The sequence below is a fragment of the Kwoniella shandongensis genome, chromosome 1 (genome assembly GCF_008629635.2).
Source record: "Kwoniella shandongensis chromosome 1, complete sequence".
Classification (NCBI taxonomy): domain Eukaryota; kingdom Fungi; phylum Basidiomycota; class Tremellomycetes; order Tremellales; family Cryptococcaceae; genus Kwoniella; species Kwoniella shandongensis.
The window spans coordinates 583,093-603,419 of record NC_089287.1 but is presented as its reverse complement, the minus strand read 5'-3'; the positions used below and the strand labels follow the sequence as shown (position 1 = coordinate 603,419).

Genomic DNA, 20,327 nt, shown 5'->3' with positions numbered 1-20,327 from the left:
TACGTGAAAGTGTGTGAATACCAAGAATGGATCGTGTCTATGAGGGTTATCAGTCAGCGACCATAATACCTCGCGGGGAGATGGATGTCCTGGGAGACTGTTCGCACCGAAATGATTATGCGGAGATGCTGGATATGTTTGTGCGCTAATATGCTCCTGCAGTCATACGTCAGTGAGTCTATAGACATGGCATGTTGAGTGACAGTAGTATTAGGAAGCACGGGACGCAACCTCTCACAACCTTGCGTTGACGCCAGGCCGCTCAGACCTCCTGGACCCAAGGTCGCTACCTATCCCTATATCCCGAGTTCACTCACTTGCTGATCTTGTCTACGATAACCTTCCTCCTTGAGCTCCCAGTCACCTTACCTGTGGGTTGGAAAGTCTTGTAACTACGGCAGATATCAAGACGAGCCAGACGTGGTTTGTTGATGTAATGAGTGTTGATTGATTTCGCAAACCAAACTTCTTGTTGTTTTGGTATTTGGATGAAACTCGGTTCCTGACGTTATTGACCGCTGCGCGTGGAGAAGAGTCGTACGTAATCACACGCGTCGTCTTCAGCAAGCAGCTCGTACGTGCCTAATACATTTCACCCTTCTCACCTTCTTGATAGCCGGCGGCGAGGACCGCGCGACTGTTTTGGATCCAGCTTCGAAAGGTGATGTCAACTTACTTTGAACTGCATCCGATCCTGCTATTCTACTTTTGTTGTTTCAACAACACTTCTTGTCGACTAAATATTTCTTTGGCATCTTTACAAGGAGCCACCTCATCTTGATATGCTCGTGCCGAAGCAAAAATCTTGACTCTTACCGACCTAGCCTTTGTGGTCAAGATGGCGATGACCACGCTGACCCGCAACATCGACCTACCGCCCTCCACACCTGCCGAACTACCCTATCCGAACCTTGTCAATTCGACGCAGTACGCTCGTAACAACTTCAGACCAACGAAGAGGGAATGGAAGAGGACGATCTCACCGCAGGAGGGTCCTCCAGCGTTACAGAGGAATTTGCAAAAGTGTGAGTATGCGTTACTGTGATCATGAGGCACGAGTAACTGAGATTGATGTCTTGCAGATTTTGGACATAAAGATTTCCGACATCCGCAATTGGAGATCTGTACGGATTCTCTAAGAGGATGCGATCTCATCGTTGTAGCTCCAACAGGTCTGGGAAAATCGTAAGCTGCATAAGATGTGAAGATGGGAAAGATCGACAGCTGATTTGTACCACCTAGACTATGTTTTCAGCTTCCTGCAATCACCATCGACCACGGGGTCACGATCGTTGTATCACCACTCAAGGCATTGATGCATGATCAGGTCAAGACTCTACAGGAAAAGGGTATCAGAGTCGCTCAGCTGAATGAAGATAGTCCCCAGGAAGAAAAGGATGAGGTAGGTTCTCCTTCTTTCTATTCGAATGATGTGAAAGCACTGATATTCGTCAAATGTCACCTGTAGATCAAGAGACAGATGAAGATGGGACATCCAGAGATCCGGCTGTTATACCTCACTCCTGAGATGCTGCTGAGTCCAAGACAGAAGATCATGTTCGATATCGCCCACAGGCAGAGGCAGATTGCGCGATTGATCATTGACGAGGTATGTCATGTGCTGTTACCGAGACGGCAGGATGTCACTGATGCATTACTTCCACAGGCACATGTGATCACCGTGCGTTGTGTCGCATACGCATCCAGAGTTTTGTTGTGCTGATGAACCATATGTCATAGGAATGGGGGAACACTTTCCGCGGTGTGGGTGGGATTGCATCGTCATCGCTGGTACAAAGCTGACTGTTAGATTATTAGACTTACCGAGAATTGGGAACTTTTCGAGAGAGGTACCCCGACATACCTATCACAGTGAGTTTGCTCTCACTGCAACAATCAGTATTGCTGCTCCTGACCGATTATCCGTTCAGGCTCTCACCGCCTCTGCCACCCATGATGTAAGGAAGGATATCATTCAGAGTCTGCGGATCAAGCGAGGCTACGGACAATGGGTTATGCCTTTCAACAGGAGAAATCTTTTCTACGAGGTGAGTGGTGCCAATGATGCGTACCGAATCGATGCTAAGGCATCTCAAGGTCCGCTATCAAGGCGGCGGCAGTGGTGACGACGACCAAGAAGAGGTGGAACAGCCGCAAGACAAGGTGGACGATATCGCCAATTTCATCGAAGGCTACCGTCCTCAAGCTGAGAGAAGAAATCGTGATAACGGAATCGATCGTCCATGCGTGACGGGCGTGGTGTACTGTCGAACAACGCGATCGGTGAGCTTCTCCACAATCTGTCCCGCTTTTCGGTACTGACTCAGCTTCAGTGTTGGGAGGTTGCCGAACACCTGAGTCAGAGGGGTATTAGCGCTCGTCCGTTCTACAAAAGTCTTAAGAAATGGGAGAAAGACGCTGCGATGCAAGGATGGAAAGAGGGGACAATAGAATGCATCGTGGCTACTATCGCCTTCGGCATGGTGAGCGGACCGGCCGGGCAGGCAACTCCACCGAGCTTCAAGCTAATTAGACATCGGTAGGGCATTGATCAAACCAATGTTCGTTATGTGATACACTACGACATGCCGAAGACATTCGAAGGTATGTCTGCTGAGCTTGTTATGGCTCTAGCTGACTTCTGATTAATGCAGGCTATTATCAGGAGACTGGCAGAGCGGGTCGAGATGGTCATGTGAGTGATGCATTCGTTCTGGTCGACCGATATCTGACGACCATTCTAGATCTCACACTGTATTATGTACTATTGTGAGCTGTCTGAATGCATGTCGCGAACAAGGAAAACTCATGCCCGTCTTCGTAGCACGAGAGGACGCTGCCAAACTCCGTGGGCTGGTCGAGCAGGAAGTTGCCAAGCAGCGAAAGCGGCTATCTCGATTGGCGGAGGAAGATAACGCAGACGATGTCTCGCCGAGGTCGTCGTCGCTGGATAGCTTCAAATCTGTAAGCGGACCATCATGTGCAACGACGCCTACAGCTGACAGCGTTGTTGCAGCTGCAATTCTACGCTGAGCGAGCCAGAAAATGTCGACACATCGGAATCTGCAACTATTTCGGCGAGAAGATTGACGATAGGGATCCGAACATCAAAAAGGCATATTGTGAGAATATGTGCGATGTGAGTGTGACGCTGCCCGAGGTCGATCTTGTGGCTGATACATTACACAGGTGTGCAAGAACCCAGCAGCTGTGACGATGGCCGCCTATCGCCTGACCGAGGATGTACCGACAGCCTCCCCAATCCCAGAGAAAGAAATAGAAGTGATAGATCCGCCGACCAAACGGCCAGCTAGCCGATCGTCCGTCACGTCGATACCAAATTCGCTAATCGAGTTTCATGGAGCAGATGGCTTCATGTTCAGTGATGGCTTCGATGAGGGGGAGGCGAAAGAGCCAGAGGTAGTTGAAAGGCTTGTACGACCTGACCCTCTCTCACCGTCTCCAGAAATTGCTCAACAGAGCGCACCCACTCCTCTGTTACCAAGTCACCGCACGCCGATCGTACCCGCAAGCAGCAGTCGAGTATCCTCTGCTCCAACTTCCACCCACAAGACTTTGTCGGCGCCACGCACCACGGCGAGTCTGTCCTCTGCTCCCACCTCGAGTGAAAGACCAGCTGCCCGATCGATCGACCCGACTCCTCGTCTTGAGCGACATCTATCTGCAGAACGGCCAATCAGGGTATTGCAGATCAATCCGGTAATCTCAAGTGGCGATCCTGGACCCAGCACGCTCGCTCACAACAAGAGACGTAGAGAACCTTCCCCCGTCATAATGGTCACTCCTGCGAGAGGAGTTACATATTTGAATGACTCGGAGGAGGGAACGGGTTCGGACTTGAAGTTAACGAAAGAGCAGAGGATGAAAGCGGAGAGGATGTTGATGAGTGTAGATCCGGTTAGAGGATCTGGTCCTTTTGCCTTCTATGATAATGGTCAGTCTGCGCCTGTACGAAATCATTGGTCCGATAGAAGAGCTAAATGGCATGCTCAGTGACACCTCTCAAGTATCGGAAAGTATCAGCAGGGACAGGGGGCTTCAAACCGCCCATCATCAAGTCTCCGAACAAAGTCCGATGTGATCTGATAACGGTTAGTGCAAATACCTTCTTGCGTCTTACGCACACAGTGTAGATGAAGCTGACATATGTGCACCATATCAGAAGCAGGCTCGAGACGCGTCAGTGACCAGCATGACAGAGGCTCTCAGAGGTGCGCTGGGGCACGGCGAGCTGGCTAGGAAAGCTTTAAAAGCTTTGGGAAGGAGGGAGAATGGTAGTAAGCGGTGGGTTATACATATCCTAAGTCTTCGCCCGACGTTCGCCCGGGGGAGCTTGCGAAGTGTGCAGATCCTTAATATGCTAACACGTGTCGCGTCGCAGAATGAAGGTCTTGGTCAACATCGCCAGAGCAATGGAGCGAGGTGAGCTGGCCGGTGTACCTCGACAAGCCATCACAGCTGACTAGTGACCTCTCAGACATCGCAGACACCTCTCGAAACGATCCGGCAGGATACGGTAAGTCCCTCAGCTCCAGGCGTATTTGGCGCAGTATGTACCATGACACTCGGCTAATGGTTTCTTAATCGGTAGCACGACGCATCACCGAATTCCGAAAAGCCACTAAAGCACTACGGAGCGAGGAAGTGGTAGATGCGATAGTGAAGGGTGATTTGGATAGCTTTGATGATGGGAGTGAGGAGGTGAAACATCTCAAAAAGCTGGAAGGGTGTTTGATTGGATACATCCCGGAGCGGGAGAGGGTATGAGATAAGCATGGGGAGACTAGATTAAGCATGAGTTTCTTGTTGTACAGTGTCGTCTTGTCGATACCGAGCATGTCATCTACCCATGTATAACGTGCATTGCGCATCTCATCTCCTACGTCTATCATTGTGTACTCGTAATACTCGTTGTGCACCTCTAAGAAAGACGCAAACTTTCCTAACACCACATTATCCTCTAAAGTTACTTCACTTCACCAGATGATCAAGAGTCTTCACCGAGACTCAACCTCTCTCTGCGTTGTTTGTACGTTTTCAAAGCCCATTTACCGACAAACCATCCGACTAAGATGGCTGCAAAACAACCGACAATAGCAGCGCCGATATAACCAGATTGGTCATTTGCCTAAAATCGCAGCACCGTGTCAGCCAGATCGGAGCTTGGCTCCTTAAGTGTGAAGGACCACTCACTCGGGCCCAGGCTCTCCACCAACTTCCAGCAAGACCTCCTCCGTGAGGATCGTTGGCGGCTGCTTGACATTGGGTACAGTTTTCGCCAATTAGACCCATAATTTCGATCAAAGAGATACTGGGGACAGAACGTAATTAAATCAGTATCGGAGCAGGCCTGAACAAGATTGGGTGATTATGGTCTAGTGAAGTAGGTCTCGTCGACTCACCTTAAGGCGACAAGGATAGATAACAGTGTCAAGATGATTGACAAAGAGGACATCGCATCTGCCTTTGCGTTCAGAACTCTTGCCCCTCGTCCTGACGGTCCCGCCTCAATAGGGGTCTGTCCCAAATCACCTCTTTCTTCGTCTACTCCTTGATCGAGATTCTTCCCAGATTTCGGCATATCCGTCTCTTGTTCCTCTTCCCTTTCCACCCCGCCTTCAATAGAAAGTCGAGATGAGTCAACGATCTCTTGACTACCTGTCAAACGTTCCGACGAGAGCGCAGGAAGTGTTTCGACAACTGTGTCGATGGGATAATCCAGCTTGCAATCTTCCAGATGGTCTTGGAGGAGTGCGATCTTGCCCTCTCGGGTGGATCGGGAAGGGGTAGCATATGCGTATAGCATGAGGATGGAGTCAAGTGAATCGACAAGAGACATTCCTGCGGTGAACTAAGGAGAAAACTTAACATCAGCTACTTCACTGTGACGGGCTGGCATAGAGATATATATCATGGAAGTCGAAGTATATATATCTAGATGCACTCACCAGGAACTGAGAAAGAGACGAGATGAGGATATCAGCGACAGGTAATCCTGCTTGCATGCGGCCGGATTTACTCACCGGAAGTATGACAATCTTGCCATGACTGATTGCCTCGCCGTGAGGTCCTCTTTGAGCGATAGCAGAGATTGCAAGTAGTGCGATCGACGAAGCGGTGTCGAAACCTGGACGAATGGTCTTTTGTCAGCCCACACTGCAACTAACCTTTTGCGCATCCGCTTGTTCAGTGAAAGAGCGTCCCATGACCCACCAAAACCAAACAATATCCCAACTGGATACATCTTCCAAGGTCTATCCACCGCTCTCAAGACCGGTGCGATAATCCTCACCAAACACCCCCCACCATATATCTTCTTCGGGTCCGACCCATTTTCTTCCCCGGACTCATCGGGAGGTAAACCGAGCGCTTGACGCCGTTTGATGGCTCGACGTTGGCGGATGGCAGTGATCAGGAAGTAGATGTTGATACATGCAATGAGGAAGAGGAATGAGGCGGAGACGGAAGCTCCGATAATGCCGCCTATTGACCCGACAGCTGGGGTGAGAGGTGTCAGTCGGTGATACCAGAACACAAGTGCGAATGGACACAGTGACAAAGATAAAAACACTCACTGTCGAGCTTATCGTAGATGTCCACACTGCAGGATCACAGCTCAGCATAAGCAGTCTGAATAGAACCTACGCCAGATACGACTCACCTAACAGCAATAGCCACATTGACAGCAATCACAATGGTCGAATGTCCGAGGGAAAAGAACAACCCTGTTATCATACCATTAGCAATTTGACATTGGTTTCCCGAAAGCGGACAGTCTCACCACACGTGATAGGCAGCTGTCCTAAGCTTACGAGCTGTCTCGTAGCGTTGTCTATCGCAGAGATATGGTCTGCATCGAGGCCTAAGAAAACAGACGAGCATCAGCTAATCTGCGACTGAAGTGAAAAGGGACAGCTTACCATGCCGCAGGCCAATCGTCTATCTCCCTCAAGCCTTATCAGCTCAATCCTCCCTATTACACAACACGGAATTGGGTAAAATCAAGGGAGACCCACCCAAGCAAGCAGAGCGAGACCCATCAGTCCATCAGCTTGACGAAGACACACAGCAGCAGCTATCCAACATGCCGCATTCGCTAACAATTCTCCCGTGACAAGAGCTATCGCCCTTCCGAGAAGAGTGAGCCGTCTTCGTGGCATCGCCGAAGTTGAAGGAGATCTGGACCGGCGTCTTCGTAGCCAGTCAGAGATCATGGTGGTGATGATGCAATAGAGCGATCTCAAACGGTCAGATAGAGATGAGGGGGCAGTAGAAGAGAGAGAAAATAAGTAGGCAGAGATGGGAAGTGAAATAGTTTAAATTGGCGGTTACGGTTATTGCGATCGAGGAGATTGGTTGATTTCTTGTTCCGAGATAAGGAGACTCCTATTCAAGGCACTCACTTCGCTAAACTCAAAAAGATCGATACACAAACACGGAGATTGGTTCATACTCCGTGTTCAACCAAAAGCTAGATCTAGAGCGAGACGATGACCGCTTGCTACATGCAAATACAACGATACAATCTGTCAAGTATTTCGACGTCTTTCAACCTAAACACTGATCAGGCTAAACGAGCAACCTTAGCACTATGCCACCACTCCAGTTCTGGAAACCCGGCTCTGCCGCCCCAGGTGAGTCGACATACCTGCCTGACTCACGGTCCGTGTTCTGATCAAGCTTCCATCCATCATTTAGGTAGTTCTCTCGACCGAGAATCAGAAGCGGAGGGTTCACTCCTCCCTGTGGCTAGTACCAAAAACGCACATCTCAGCATCGACGCCCAAAGACAGAGACTACCAATCTACAAACATCGTGAAAAGCTACTATGGTGTGTGGAGAAATACAAAGTGGTGATCGTCGTTGGACAAACAGGTTGTGGAAAATCAACTCGTCAGTTACTGCTTCCACCATTGCTCTAACGGGTCGAAAGGTAAGACCCTCGCTGAATGATGGATTGTAGAAATACCACAATACCTGCATGAGGCAGGTTGGACATCGCAGAACCATGTTGTGGCTTGTACACAACCTAGAAGAGTCGCAGCGACGAGCGTAGCTACTCGTGTGGCTGAAGAAGTGGGAAGTGTGCTCGGTGACGAGGTATGTACGACCTTCGCTTCATTTGGATAGTATACAAGCACATACATACAGCTCACTCATCCACGTTGAGTGTAGGTCGGCTACACAATCCGATTCGAAGATCTCAGCTCGCCAACGAGGACGAAGATCAAGTACATGACGGATGGTATGCTCTTCAGAGAAACAATGATGGATCCTCTGTTGAGCCAATATAGCGTGATCATGGTAAGTTCAAGTCTCCCTGATATCAATTTTCTAGTGCTGTGCTGTGGTGTCTGATATTCCGCATTGGTAGATTGACGAAGCGCACGAAAGAGGAGCATATACGGATCTGTTACTAGGTCTGGTCAAAAAGTGAGCTTCCTGTAGCCTGCTGACGTTAGCCAAGCTGACACTCTCAACAGGATCATGCGAAAACGACCAGAGTTACGAGTGATCATATCTTCAGCTACGATCGATGCGTAGGTTATAATGTCGAATGCTTGTGGACCTTCATGTACTGATGATGAATGCAGGGAGGACTTTCTCGAATACTTCAATACCAATGCAGATGGGACAGATCGAGCGCAAGATGACGCCGTTAGTAAGTGACTATTTCACTTCTTCCGCTCGGAGCTCATGCTGAATGTATCACACCTAGTCGTCAGTCTGGAGGGTCGGATGTTCCCCGTCGAGGTGTGTTATATGAAAGAGCCGTGTGCAGACTACGCGGAGGCGGCTGTACAAACAGTTTTCGACATACATATGAAGGTTAGCTACACAACACATGAACGACGTCGGCGTGAAGCTGATCACCAAGCTATGCAGGAACCACCCGGAGATGTGTTGGTGTTCTTGACAGGGAGAGAAGAGATCGACCAAGTGATCCAGCAAGTAGCGGACCGACTGCAATCGTGAGCTGCAACTCACGGCACGACGTTGAGAGATGCTAACATCTCTTGTAGACTGCCAAGCGCGGCTCCAAAGCTCTTACCATTACCGTTGTATGCGACACTACCGCCCGAAGAGCAGGCACTCATCTTCGATCCTCCACCTCGTGATACACGCAAGGTCATCTTCTCCACCAATATCGCTGAAGCGAGTGTCACCATTGATGGTATCAAATATGTTGTTGATTGCGGTTTCGTCAAGGTGCGCTTGTCACCTTTTCTATATACTTAATATAATGCTGATCCTAGTCAAACAACTACCAGCTGAAAACGTTCAATCCTCGAACATGTATGGATGTCCTCACCATAACGCCATGTTCCCTCGCCTCTGCAAACCAACGTGCCGGTCGAGCAGGACGAACCTCCGCTGGAAAATGTTTCCGACTTTATCCTTCCTCCATCCTCCCTACACACAACCCTCGGTCCCCAATGCCAATCACCACGCCTCCCGAGCTCGTCCGTTCCGACATATCCTTGTATCTCCTGCAGCTGAAAGCACTGGGGATTGATAATCTCGCCAAATTCGATTTCATGTCTCCCCCTCCGAGCGAGATGATGATCCGAGCTTTGGAATTCTTGTATTGTCTGAAAGCCATTGATGATGAAGGGAGATTGACAAGACCGATGGGTGAGAGGATGGCAGAGGTACCGTTGGATCCAATGATGGCAGCAATCGTGAGTGAACCCTGCTTGACTGAAGGGTGAAGGACGCTGGCTGATACTTTGAGCGTTGCAGCTGCTCAACTCGCACGAGTTTAGGTGTGGAGAGGAGATCTTGACAATTGCAGCGATGACTTCGGTCCAGGTATGTCTTCCTGCAAACTTCCAACCGTCGTGGCAGCTGACATTATAATTGCCAGAACGTGTTCATCACTGCTGAGGGCGGTACCAAGGCCACGATGGCTGAGTTGGAGAGACGGAAGTTTACAGCTGAAGAGGGAGTAAGTCGTATCCCCCAAGTACTATTCTAAGCCGGAGCACTGACATTGGACCTGCAGGATCACCTCACGTTACTGAATGGTAGGTTTGCCCCTGGTGCCCTTCTGTGTGATGAGTGCTGACTCTTCTTTAGCATATAACGCATTCGCTCGCTATGGCACGAAGGACAAGCAGTGGTGCGGTAATCACCGAATTAACTTTAAAGCTCTTTCGAGAGCAGCTTCCATCCGAAAACAGCTCAAGAAGTATCTCGATCGATTCGGGATACCAGTTGTCAGCTGTGAAGGGGATGCAGTGCGATTGAGAAAATGTTTAGTTTCTGGGTACTTCAAGGTGAGCATAACTGCAGTAACGGATATGCAGTGTCTGACAATAATGTTCAGAATGCCGCGAGAATGTTACCGGACGGAACGTACCGCAGTGCACGAGAAGGAGCTGTGAGTGAAGGCCATCGTTCAGCTGGTCCGAAGCAGTTCTCAGTTGCTGATCTCCGTCGTTGCTAGATCCTACACGTCCACCCATCTTCGGTCATGTTTACGAGACAACCTTCGACCGGGTGGGTGATATACCACGAGGTTATCGAGACGACCAAGAGTTTCATGCGGGACTTGACTGTCGTGGATGAGGATTGGCTTGTGGAATTAGCGTGAGTGCAGCTATACTACACCCTCTCTCAGATTGGTAGCACGAAGCTGACAAGGGCGTGATTAGACCCCATTTCTACACATTCAAAGGGGGTGGTCTGAAGAAGCATTTCTAGGCAGATGGACGGTGAAACAGGATGTAGAATATGTTGTATGCATGTATATAGCTCTGTGGCCTCCTTTGGGCGCTGGCGCGTGTTTGTCGTTGCTCATTTGCTCGGAGGGTCTTGCACCATGACTGGGAGTTACTGGGGAATATACTTCTGACCCAGTTGGGCCCGCATACCGGAGGGACGATATCTTGACGTCATGACTTATTTTCCGAGTCGGCTAAACTGAAAACGATCTTTTGGCTAGCTGTTCGTAAGAATACAGCTACTGCGTTATTGTTTGTCGATCATTAATCAAGCGTAGAGATCAACGACAGTCCCAACAGACGTCTACCTCCTTCTTGAGCTAAAAACAAAGTCAAGGAAGCACCTCCCGAATCACACATTTCCCAGCGGAACAAGATGTCATCTTCCTCCTCGTCCAGCCGTCGACATTCTCAATTCCGACCCTGTATCGACCTCCATGCGGGTGTTGTCAAGCAGATTGTAGGGGGGACATTGGACTTGACTTCGGAAGGTCAAGGTGGTCAAGGGCCGAAAGAGAACTTCGTAGCGACGTGAGTGAATGTTATCACATCACAGTATCAGACTTTGCACTCCTATCTAGGGATCCCGAATAATTACATCTAGTTGCAATCCGTCAACCATTCTCCTACCAACATGCCTTAGTGGTAACTTGCGATACATAAGCTGACCTTACGACCTGTTAATCCCCCGATCGTATCGTAGAAATCCTCCATCGTTCTATGCAAACCTGTACAAGTCCCACTCGCTCGTCGGAGGACATATCATCAAGCTCGGACCGGGCAACGACGAAGCTGCGACTGAAGCACTGAGTACTTGGGAAGGGGGCATGCAAGTTGGAGGAGGGATAACAGAGGATAATGCACAAGAATGGTTAGATAAAGGTGCTGAGAAGGTGAGTCCGATTCGTCCATCTCAGTTTTATTGAGCGACACGTCTGGTCTGGGGTTCCAGACGGCTGTTACCCCCTTGTGGTGGTCTAGGGTGACCACGTTGTCAAGATACGCAGGAACTGAGTCTCAAGAAAGAGTGATTAGAGCTGACGATCTGATCTTCATCGCGCTATAGGTCATAGTCACAAGCTACCTTTTTCCAGGGGGCAAATTCGACGAAGATCGATTACTGAGATTATCACAAAAAGTTGGTAAAGACAGATTAGTAGTTGATATCAGGTACGCACGGCAGTCTCAGTAACCTCTAACCATCATCTTAACCCCATTGCTCTTTGTATCTTGATTTGGTCACACCTGTTCATCACTGATGTTCACAATGATAGTTGTCGAAAGCGGGAGAATGGATGGATAGTAGCCATGAACGGATGGAAGACTTTGACCGATATGTCTGTAACGAAAGGTGAGTCGAGATCACTCTTCTACATCCCACGTCCACCGAGTCACTTGACCGGGTCTTTCGTCCCTCACCTTCACAAGAACGTCGGGCAAGCTGTATCACCCAATCAACGCAGAGCTGATATCCCCAATCACTTTCCTCATCTCAGATAGCATAAAGCTCATCGAACGATATTGCTCTGAGCTGCTCATCCACGCCGCGGACGTCGAAGGTCTGTGTCAAGGTATCGACGAGGAACTTGTTACTCGTGAGTCGATCACAATAGCTTCTTCGACTCCTGTTGCCGGGATATGAGTAAGCTAATGATATTTGGGCGATGTAGGATTGGGAGAATGGGTTAGCGTACCTTGTACCTATGCCGGTGGGGCGAGAGGTGAGTTAACTCTCGACTTTCCTGGATAGTCGGATTTTTATGCAGGATGTCATGTATTTGCTTACACCTTGATCTGACTACAGACATATCCGACCTGGGGCTTGTCGACCGACTGTCGAACGGTAAGGTGGACCTGACCTTTGGATCATCGCTCGATATTTTCGGTGGAACAGGTGTCAAGTTTGAAGAGCTTGTCGAGGTGGATAAGAAGGCGAAGGAGGCTTCTGCATGAATCTAAACGCACATATAACAACTGTATGACCTGGACGCGCAAAGGTGGGAACGGTGAGAACATATCTCATAGAGCAAATCTCGTTTCACTAGCATGATGCATGTAATGTAAATGATATGTAGTATGCAACAGGAAGACAACTATTCCTCCCTCGGCGCCTTTCTCTTCTTCCCCTTGCCCTTCTTCCCACTTTGAGGGGTGTCGAGCTCTCTATCATCATCCTCCTCATCGTGCTTACTTGCACTACTCAGACCGTTCACCCCGTTCACCTTCTTTGTGATAGGTGTGAAGTTTCGAGGCGTACCACGCGGATCGACACCATTGGGTAGGTGTACACCATTTGGTTTCCTGACAGCAGGAGTGGCAGGTGTAGGTTTGGGAGCTGCAGCGAATATGTCAGTTTTGATCATGCGAAGACAAGGATCAAGGGGAAGCTCACCTGTAGATAAAACCTGTTTGAAGAATGCCTCCAACTCTGCCATCTCCATGTCGTCCACCACATGTCCCTTCACCTTCTCCGTTGCCAAGGCTGGAATATCGAGCCTAGCCTCATCCTCGTACAAGATATCATTGCCGTCATTAACGTCGTCATTTTCCTCCATGTCGACGGATCTCGAAGCCGTTCTACCGGACAAGAGCTCATCCATGAACGCATCGAAGAGCATGCCGACAGGTGGCATAGTATGACTTGGGCCCTCAAACACATCGGCCGGTCGACCAGAGCTCGCCACAATTCGTTGTTGGAGTGCAGAAGCTGTCGCAGTGCTGGTTTCGGCAGGTTCGATCTCTTCCAAGAAAGCGTCTTTACCGAACATCTCTTGCCAGATCGACAGGCCCTTGCCGGCTGCGGAACCGTTGGTGACAGACTTGGCACCGAGGGGAGCAGCTGAGGCAGCAACATCGCCGAATCGGTAGATTTCACCGGACGGAGCAATGCCCACAAGGTGAAGCTGAAAGACCGATTCGACGCCAGAAGAGTTGGGAAGAAGCTTGATCTGCTTGGTCGAGTGTGAAGTATGCATTATACGAAGGGGTTTCGAAGAAACAGTGTCGAAGACGCTGAGTTTGGTGTGGCCGTCTTCGACTGCAGTCGTGATGAAGAACGGGGCGGATGGTGACACAAGCAAGCTCTGCACATGGGTGCTCGGCGTAGCCCAGGCAATGTCGCAAGAGAGCAAATCCCATACAATAACACCCTTGTCCGCACCAGCACCAGCGAGGAATCTGCCTTCGCTACCGACAAAGCCGACTTTCTGGACATCGGCGGATGACCCACTATCGAGGACTTTTAGAAGTATGTTACTCTCCACGTCCCAGAGGGTCACGACCGATCCGTGAGCGAGAGCCACGATGGTGGCATCAGGCGAGAAAGAAGCATTGAGAATCGGCATGTTTCGGTAATCGAAGGTAGATCGACATGACCAATAAACTGTTTTCCCTTGCCATGTCAGCAATCTCGAACTGAATGTGTCTAAGATTTGTAAGGAAAAGGGGGGCCGCGCGGTGATCCGTCAGAGGGTTGAAGAAGAAGGAGTATCCTCATGCATCAATTAAGATGTTGGACTGTTGAGCTTGTAAAAATTGTTCATCATAGAAGCCGCGCGGCTTGGGATGGGAGTGGGAGGAATAGCCGAACAAAGTCGGGAAAAGACTCACGTTCAATAACAGCCGGTCTCTTCGATGATACCTTGCCTGAGTTGCGGAGCGAATGTCAGCAGCTCTCCTTCGGTATAATGAGGCTATCATAATTGCGGGGTGTAGGAAAAGATCAGGATTGCAGAATGTTGGTCGACATACTCTCCGAGGAGAATTACCGAAAAAGGATGACAGTAATGTAATGTGTTATGAATGCTCATCAGGAAAACGAGAGAGGGAGAAAGGAAGGAGGGCTTGTAGGGAACTGTGACTAACCTTGTTCACTTTTCTTGGACTGACGGACGTGCCAAAGCTTAGCAACACCATCGGTGGAAGTGGTCAAGAGGTACGGGTTGGATATCATAGACGACTTTGATGATGTGCTGGATGGTAGAGTGTTCGGTGAGAAGGTAACTGAGGTGAGGTTGGCAGTACCATGAGGTCGCGGAAATTGGGTGTTGACGATGTATCTGATCGTGGAGTTAGCCTTGCATAGCAACACGAAAGATGTCACTCACTTCTCATCGATCCACTTCCACATTTTCAGGTTCTTCACCATACCACCTCCCTCCATATCGTCACCGTTACGGCCCTCCATAGTTACCATCCAAACAGACTGGCCGTCTTGGACCTCTGAGAACGCCACCTTTTCAACTGCCACAGGCTGAAGCTGCTTTTCGTCCCGTCGACTGACTCGGTTGGAAGGTGCAACCTCCAGGTCAAAGAGGACAGTGGAGGCGATAGGATCAATGAATTGCAGGGTGGAAGGGTGCGAGGAAGGTACCACAAGAGCTTGGGTCGCGGGATGAAGAGAGATAGGATAAGCGGTGTCGGCGGAAGCAGGTCGGAGGGGGTCCAAACGGATGCCTTGCCCAACGTTGGAAATATGGCCTGATGAAGCGCCAACTCGAATGACCGAGCCGTCTGCCAAACTCATCCACCACTCTTCCTCCCCACCACGGCCACCACGTCGGACAGCGAGACTGATGATGGGTCTGCCGCCGAGACGTGGGATATACTCTCTCTTGCCAGAAGCCAAATGCCACTGGACGAGCACACTTTCTTCTCCCACTGATAACAGTTGGGAGCCGGAAGGGGTGAAAGCTATAGCTGAGACAGCATGCGCGTGCCAGTGAAGTGTCGTTGTCGGTAGTCTCTTCTCGGTTTCGGGAGCGGCTTTACTGGAATCGGTGGCCCCACCGTAAGCAGCTTGCGCAGCAAGGTCGACTTGTCGGAAGGCTTGAGCCAAGCCATGCCATAATCGAATGGCACCTTTCTGGTCACCTGTTGCGAACCACTCTTCCTCGCTTGCGGTTGCTAGCGTCTTTTCAGGGCAGAAAGCTCCACAAGTGAAAGGTTGATCGGCCACAAGCTTGACGCAGGTGGGCTGGATGGTCCACACATCGGATGTCAACTTGGTTGGCGACGGCATGCGGTATGTGTATGCCTTGTTGCCTGCAAGAGCAACGAGATATGTCGATCTCGGAGACATCATGAGAGCAACCGGAGGAGCAGACAGCTTGCCGATGACGAATGGTCCCGGTGATGCGCCTGTTAAGCGAACTCGCACGAGTCGATGCTGAACTTTATGGCTGGAACCAGACTTTGCGCTTGTGATAGCGGCGAAGAGACACCACTTTCCGAGCACTTCGCCAAAGCAGATGTGTCGTACTTGCGCATCGTTGTCTTTGAACTCGATCGTGCGGACCAAACGACCCTCCACCCAGTCCCAAAGTTTAACGGTACCATCCTCGGACGATGTCAAAATTTGAAAAGGGTTGAGGGGAGAGAGGTGTAGTGACGTGATGGGCTTTTGATGCCCATCAGGATGTGTGGAAGAAAGGGTTGAGAGACGATGGAATGAAGGAGCGGTGGAAGAATGGATATGGATGGAGTTATGAGCCACGGTGAAGTAAAATCTTCATAAGGGGGTGATCAGCTCCAGGTGAGGGCATCTGTGCACCGCGAACGACTCACCTTCCATCGTTAGACCACACTGGTGGGATACGAGAGACCTCGTTCTGAGCCACAGGGATGGAGTCCCACAATTGGCTAGAATCAATTTTTCGTTTTGGTCTATGGTGGGTAGAGGAACCTCCCAAAGCGCCAGTGGTCGAGCTCTCGGCTTGAACATTGATGTTCTGGCTCAAAGCCTTTTCCCTCTTCCTGTCCTTCCTCTTCCTAGGAGTCTCACCAGTAGGGTTGGGAATGACTGGAAGATCGACAGCCTTCTCCTTCCCCTTGGGAGTTACTCGACTAGGAGTTTCGGCACCAACGGGGGTAGCAGCCCCGTGACCGTTGACGATCAATGGTGATGAGGTGGATTTGGGAGTCTGACCGGCCGCAGCTGACTTGCGTCGGTCATTCCTACCCATCCTCATGGGTGTACTAGATGATGAGCCATTCTTTTCTGCCATGATGGCATTAGGCTTAGAGTTGAGATTAAGAAGAGAAAGAAGAAAGAGGGGGATGGGGGGGAATAGAAAGGAAAGAATTTGAATTTGGTAGCGAGACCAAAAATCTCTCGTCAGGTTTCTGTTAGATGAGGGGAATATACAAGACGATGATGGAAGATTAAATTACCCTGAATCTCAAGTTTCGACGTTTTGCTGTTCTCTTTGTGCACTTTTCAACTCAACATCGTTATAGAGGAATCACTTGCATAGCTCATAATACCAAAAGTCATATAGCAAAAATGGCACTCGACTTCACCCTCCCTCCCATCCACGACAACGCTGACGGATCATGGGGTCCCAGCACCAGCACCCTTCCTGCTCAGTTCAAGGAGTAAGTATATCCTGTTACCATCAGGAAGGCGTCAGTCAACCCCATTCTGACGTATGCTGCCTTTACCCCACAGTATCCCTTACGCTCCCTTCTCCAAATCTGACAAAATCAACCGAATCGCCGATTGGCACGACGCTTCCCAGGACCCTTCTGCCGGTGGTCGACCCGCTCGACAAGGCTACGCTGCCGGTTCTCGTCGACCTGGACGGGAGGCATACGGTGCTTCCGAGGGTACCGTGTTCGGCTTCGTCCACGATGAAGACGAGAAGAGCTTCTCGTTGGTCGACAGTGGAGCTAGGGCCAGTACTAGAGGAAAGACCCCTATCCGAGGTGGAAGGACCATCAGAGGTGCTGCTCCCACACGAGGTATCCGAGGCGGTCGAGGAACAGGTGCGCCCCGTGGCGGCTTTGGCGGACGGGGTGGTCGTGGTGGCGGACGAGGTGGTTACAGTGACTGGAACAAGGTGGGTTGAGTGACAACGAGACAACCTGCACGATGCTGATAGACATCACCAGCCTCAACGAACTCGAGACTCATCGGTCACCATCAGCCCTGACTGGGAAGCATTGGAGGAGATCGACTTCACTCGACTCGGCAAGCTCAACCTCAACGTTGATGAGCCCGAGGACATGTAAGTCTTGTTACATCGATATGCCATGGCGCTTGCTGACATTGTTCACCCAACCCACAGTGCTACCTACGGTACCGTGCAAGCCTACGACAAGGCATTTGACCGAGTCAACACCAGGAATGAGAAGCCCCTTGAGATTCTTGACCGTGTCAGGTACAACACTTCCACCAGCGATGACCCCATTATCAACCAAGTGAGTTCCCAGTTGTCCGTTCAAAGTTCTCCGGTGCTGATTTCTGTTGTCAAACCTAGCTCGCCGAGAAGAAGGCTGCCCAGATCTTCGCTACCGACTCTATTCTCGCTGTTCTCATGACCGCCCCTCGATCCGTCAACTCTTGGGACATCATCTTCGAGCGACGAGGCGACCAGGTGTTTCTCGACAAGCGAGAATCTGGACCTTTCGACTACATCACCGTCAACGAAAATGCCAGTGACCCTCCTATCGACTCTGATGACGCTACTAACATCAACACCGCCGGTTCTCTCTCCCTTGAAGCCACCTACATCAACCAGAACTTCTCGTCCCAAGTCATCTCTCCCAGCTCCAAGGCGTACACTCCTAAACCCAACCCCTTCTACTCCCCCGACGTCGAGACCGAGCCCCTTGCTTCTACCTTGTACAAGTACAGGAAGTTCGATCTCTCCGTCGACGAGGAAGAGACTTTCGATCTTATTGTCAGAACTGAGGCCGATGCGTACGTTGGCAAGAAGGATGTTCTCGTTACTGTCAAGGCCTTGAATGAGTTCGACCCCCGATCGCAGGGTGGTGCGGGCAAGCCTCTGGACTGGAGAAAGAACCTCGACACGCAAAAGGGTGCCATCGTTGCTTCCGAGATGAAGAACAACAGCGCCAAGCTCGCTCGATGGACCGTCCAGTCCGTTCTTGTCGGTGCCGAGCAGATGAAGATGGGGTGAGTCGCGTTGCACGTTGTCCTGTGAGTACGAAAAGGCTAACCCACTCTTGCAGTTACATCTCTCGAGCCAACCCTCGAGACGCTCAGCGACACGTCATTGTCGGTGTCCAATCTTTCAAGCCATTGGACTTTGCTCGACAGATGAACGTCTCTCTCGCCAACGGTTGGGGTATCGTCCGAACTATCGCCGATCTCGTTCTCAAGCAGCCCGAGGGCAAGTACGTCCTTGTCAAGGACCCCAACGCGGTGAGTAGACAGTCCTTCTCCACTCTATAGGATCCAATACTGACGCATATATCCCTCAGCCCCAAGTCAAGTTGTACAAGGTCCCTGATGACGCTTTCGATGCTGGTGCGGAAGAGGACATTGAGGAGGAGCAGATGGAGGAGTAGGTTTGTCGTTTGGACCAGATCAGATCTTTGTATTGAATGTATGCATGACATGCGTGCTGGCGTGGGAAGGGTCGACCAAGCATTAATGAATGGTGTCACCTCATACGATGCAGCGACGACTTGCACTATTCGATTGCGCAGGAGCCCGAGGCGGAAGCAAAATACATCGCGGAGGGTTGACCTTGTCCTTCGCTCGAGTCTCGCTCAGTCACTTTGCGATTGACCATTCTGTTCTGTTTGCAACTTGGCACTCAATCACTACAAATACAACTACACAATCCTGGCTGTTCGATAAAATCAATTAGACTGTCAGAATTGCTTCTATATCAACTCAGCACAATGAACGGATTATCAGATCTCGAGCTCGTTGCTCAAGCCATGTCAACAACAACAAGAACGACCACTGCCCCACCTCCTTCCGCCAACGCCGATAGATCAACTACGAACGGCACTGTCCACCCTTCCAATACCAATCACGACCACCCCACGCAGACATTGGATTCCCTCTCTCTACCAGACGATATTGACTTATCGAAATTATCCGCTGAAGAAATATCACTTCTCCAACCGCTCATCGACGCATTGTCTCTCTCAGCGCCGTCAGGATCAGGATCAGGAGAGGATGGGGATGGAGAAGGAGATGAGATGAATGAGTCGCAGATTACGTCGATATTGAAGCAGCTTGAAGCGGCAGATGGAGTGGCGGACGATCTGGAATCCAAGTTGGATAGGTTGCTGGCTACCTTAGGAGGGGTGGAGGAGGAGATTGGAGAGGGTGTACAGGTCGATGGCGGGGATGCGGAAAGTAAGGAGAAGGTCGAGAAGGAAAGCGAGAAGGAAAAGGAGAAGGAGGGAACACAGTGATTGGCATAGGACGCAGAACGGGATCGAAAGGCAAGTGAGGAGATCCGAATCAGCAAGCAGTGGTTCGTCAGCTCGACATAGCGGTCTGGTCTGGTTTCGATGAGAGGCCGAGCATTGATCGCAAGGTGAGAAGGCAGAGGTCCCTTGCTCAGATGGCATTGAGGGATCGAGTGGAGCTTGAGAGAAGACAGACTGCGCTTGTTGTCGAGAGCGTACGGGCGGACGGAAGTGCAGACAACTCCATCGCACACCAAGGGATGTTGTGAAGAGAAAAGGACAGGAAGATGTCGCTTCCCCGGAGAGGTTGGGATAACGACCTCACTATATACCTCGCATCTTATACCCCTCACGTCACAAATGCATACATACACATAATACTCGTCCAATGTCATTGTCAATGTC

At 50.4% G+C, this 20,327-nt stretch overlaps 7 protein-coding genes across 7 annotated transcripts; 5 read left to right on the top strand and 2 right to left on the bottom strand.

Annotated features, from left to right (window-relative positions):
* Positions 1-838: 838 nt before the first annotated feature.
* CI109_100219 (uncharacterized protein) lies at positions 839-4,788 on the top strand (the record flags this gene model as incomplete). Its single annotated transcript, XM_032007369.1, has 21 exons — positions 839-1,025; positions 1,083-1,185; positions 1,243-1,402; positions 1,469-1,609; positions 1,667-1,681; positions 1,741-1,764; positions 1,819-1,872; positions 1,932-2,048; positions 2,098-2,283; positions 2,334-2,483; positions 2,544-2,604; positions 2,655-2,695; positions 2,745-2,769; positions 2,825-2,964; positions 3,017-3,139; positions 3,190-3,955; positions 4,015-4,112; positions 4,184-4,305; positions 4,403-4,443; positions 4,499-4,537; positions 4,613-4,788. 21 exons carry the CDS (start codon positions 839-841, stop codon positions 4,786-4,788), a joined length of 2,769 nt encoding a protein of 922 aa, XP_031858370.1.
* A 220-nt stretch (positions 4,789-5,008) lies between these two features.
* Positions 5,009-7,181, bottom strand: CI109_100218 (uncharacterized protein; the record flags this gene model as incomplete). Its single annotated transcript, XM_065966739.1, has 10 exons — positions 5,009-5,149; positions 5,215-5,332; positions 5,424-5,872; positions 6,045-6,148; positions 6,235-6,519; positions 6,597-6,622; positions 6,683-6,746; positions 6,803-6,883; positions 6,942-6,960; positions 7,038-7,181. The coding sequence occupies 10 exons, from the start codon at positions 7,179-7,181 to the stop codon at positions 5,009-5,011; spliced, it is 1,431 nt and encodes a 476-aa protein (XP_065822811.1).
* A 431-nt stretch (positions 7,182-7,612) lies between these two features.
* On the top strand, positions 7,613-10,728 carry CI109_100217 (uncharacterized protein; the record flags this gene model as incomplete). Its single annotated transcript, XM_032007371.1, has 18 exons — positions 7,613-7,655; positions 7,720-7,914; positions 7,985-8,121; positions 8,197-8,325; positions 8,396-8,454; positions 8,505-8,561; positions 8,616-8,683; positions 8,741-8,850; positions 8,908-8,993; positions 9,045-9,231; positions 9,294-9,704; positions 9,766-9,834; positions 9,890-9,970; positions 10,028-10,049; positions 10,102-10,301; positions 10,352-10,405; positions 10,472-10,614; positions 10,680-10,728. 18 exons carry the CDS (start codon positions 7,613-7,615, stop codon positions 10,726-10,728), a joined length of 2,100 nt encoding a protein of 699 aa, XP_031858372.1.
* A 396-nt stretch (positions 10,729-11,124) lies between these two features.
* CI109_100216 (phosphoribosylformimino-5-aminoimidazole carboxamide ribotide isomerase) lies at positions 11,125-12,701 on the top strand (the record flags this gene model as incomplete). The annotated part of the gene is made up of 7 exons (XM_032007372.1): positions 11,125-11,279; positions 11,452-11,641; positions 11,815-11,918; positions 12,023-12,099; positions 12,245-12,343; positions 12,419-12,469; positions 12,553-12,701. 7 exons carry the CDS (start codon positions 11,125-11,127, stop codon positions 12,699-12,701), a joined length of 825 nt encoding a protein of 274 aa, XP_031858373.1.
* Positions 12,702-12,841: 140 nt separating this feature from the next.
* CI109_100215 (uncharacterized protein) lies at positions 12,842-16,753 on the bottom strand (the record flags this gene model as incomplete). Its single annotated transcript, XM_032007373.1, has 6 exons — positions 12,842-13,083; positions 13,141-14,130; positions 14,358-14,393; positions 14,613-14,806; positions 14,855-16,255; positions 16,314-16,753. The coding sequence occupies 6 exons, from the start codon at positions 16,751-16,753 to the stop codon at positions 12,842-12,844; spliced, it is 3,303 nt and encodes a 1,100-aa protein (XP_031858374.1).
* Positions 16,754-17,031: 278 nt separating this feature from the next.
* On the top strand, positions 17,032-19,061 carry CI109_100214 (eukaryotic translation initiation factor 3 subunit D; the record flags this gene model as incomplete). The annotated part of the gene is made up of 7 exons (XM_032007374.1): positions 17,032-17,123; positions 17,197-17,587; positions 17,640-17,755; positions 17,816-17,948; positions 18,008-18,666; positions 18,723-18,915; positions 18,975-19,061. The coding sequence occupies 7 exons, from the start codon at positions 17,032-17,034 to the stop codon at positions 19,059-19,061; spliced, it is 1,671 nt and encodes a 556-aa protein (XP_031858375.1).
* A 339-nt stretch (positions 19,062-19,400) lies between these two features.
* On the top strand, positions 19,401-19,925 carry CI109_100213 (uncharacterized protein; the record flags this gene model as incomplete). The annotated part of the gene is made up of 1 exon (XM_032007375.1): positions 19,401-19,925. One exon carries the CDS (start codon positions 19,401-19,403, stop codon positions 19,923-19,925), a length of 525 nt encoding a protein of 174 aa, XP_031858376.1.
* Positions 19,926-20,327: the final 402 nt, after the last annotated feature.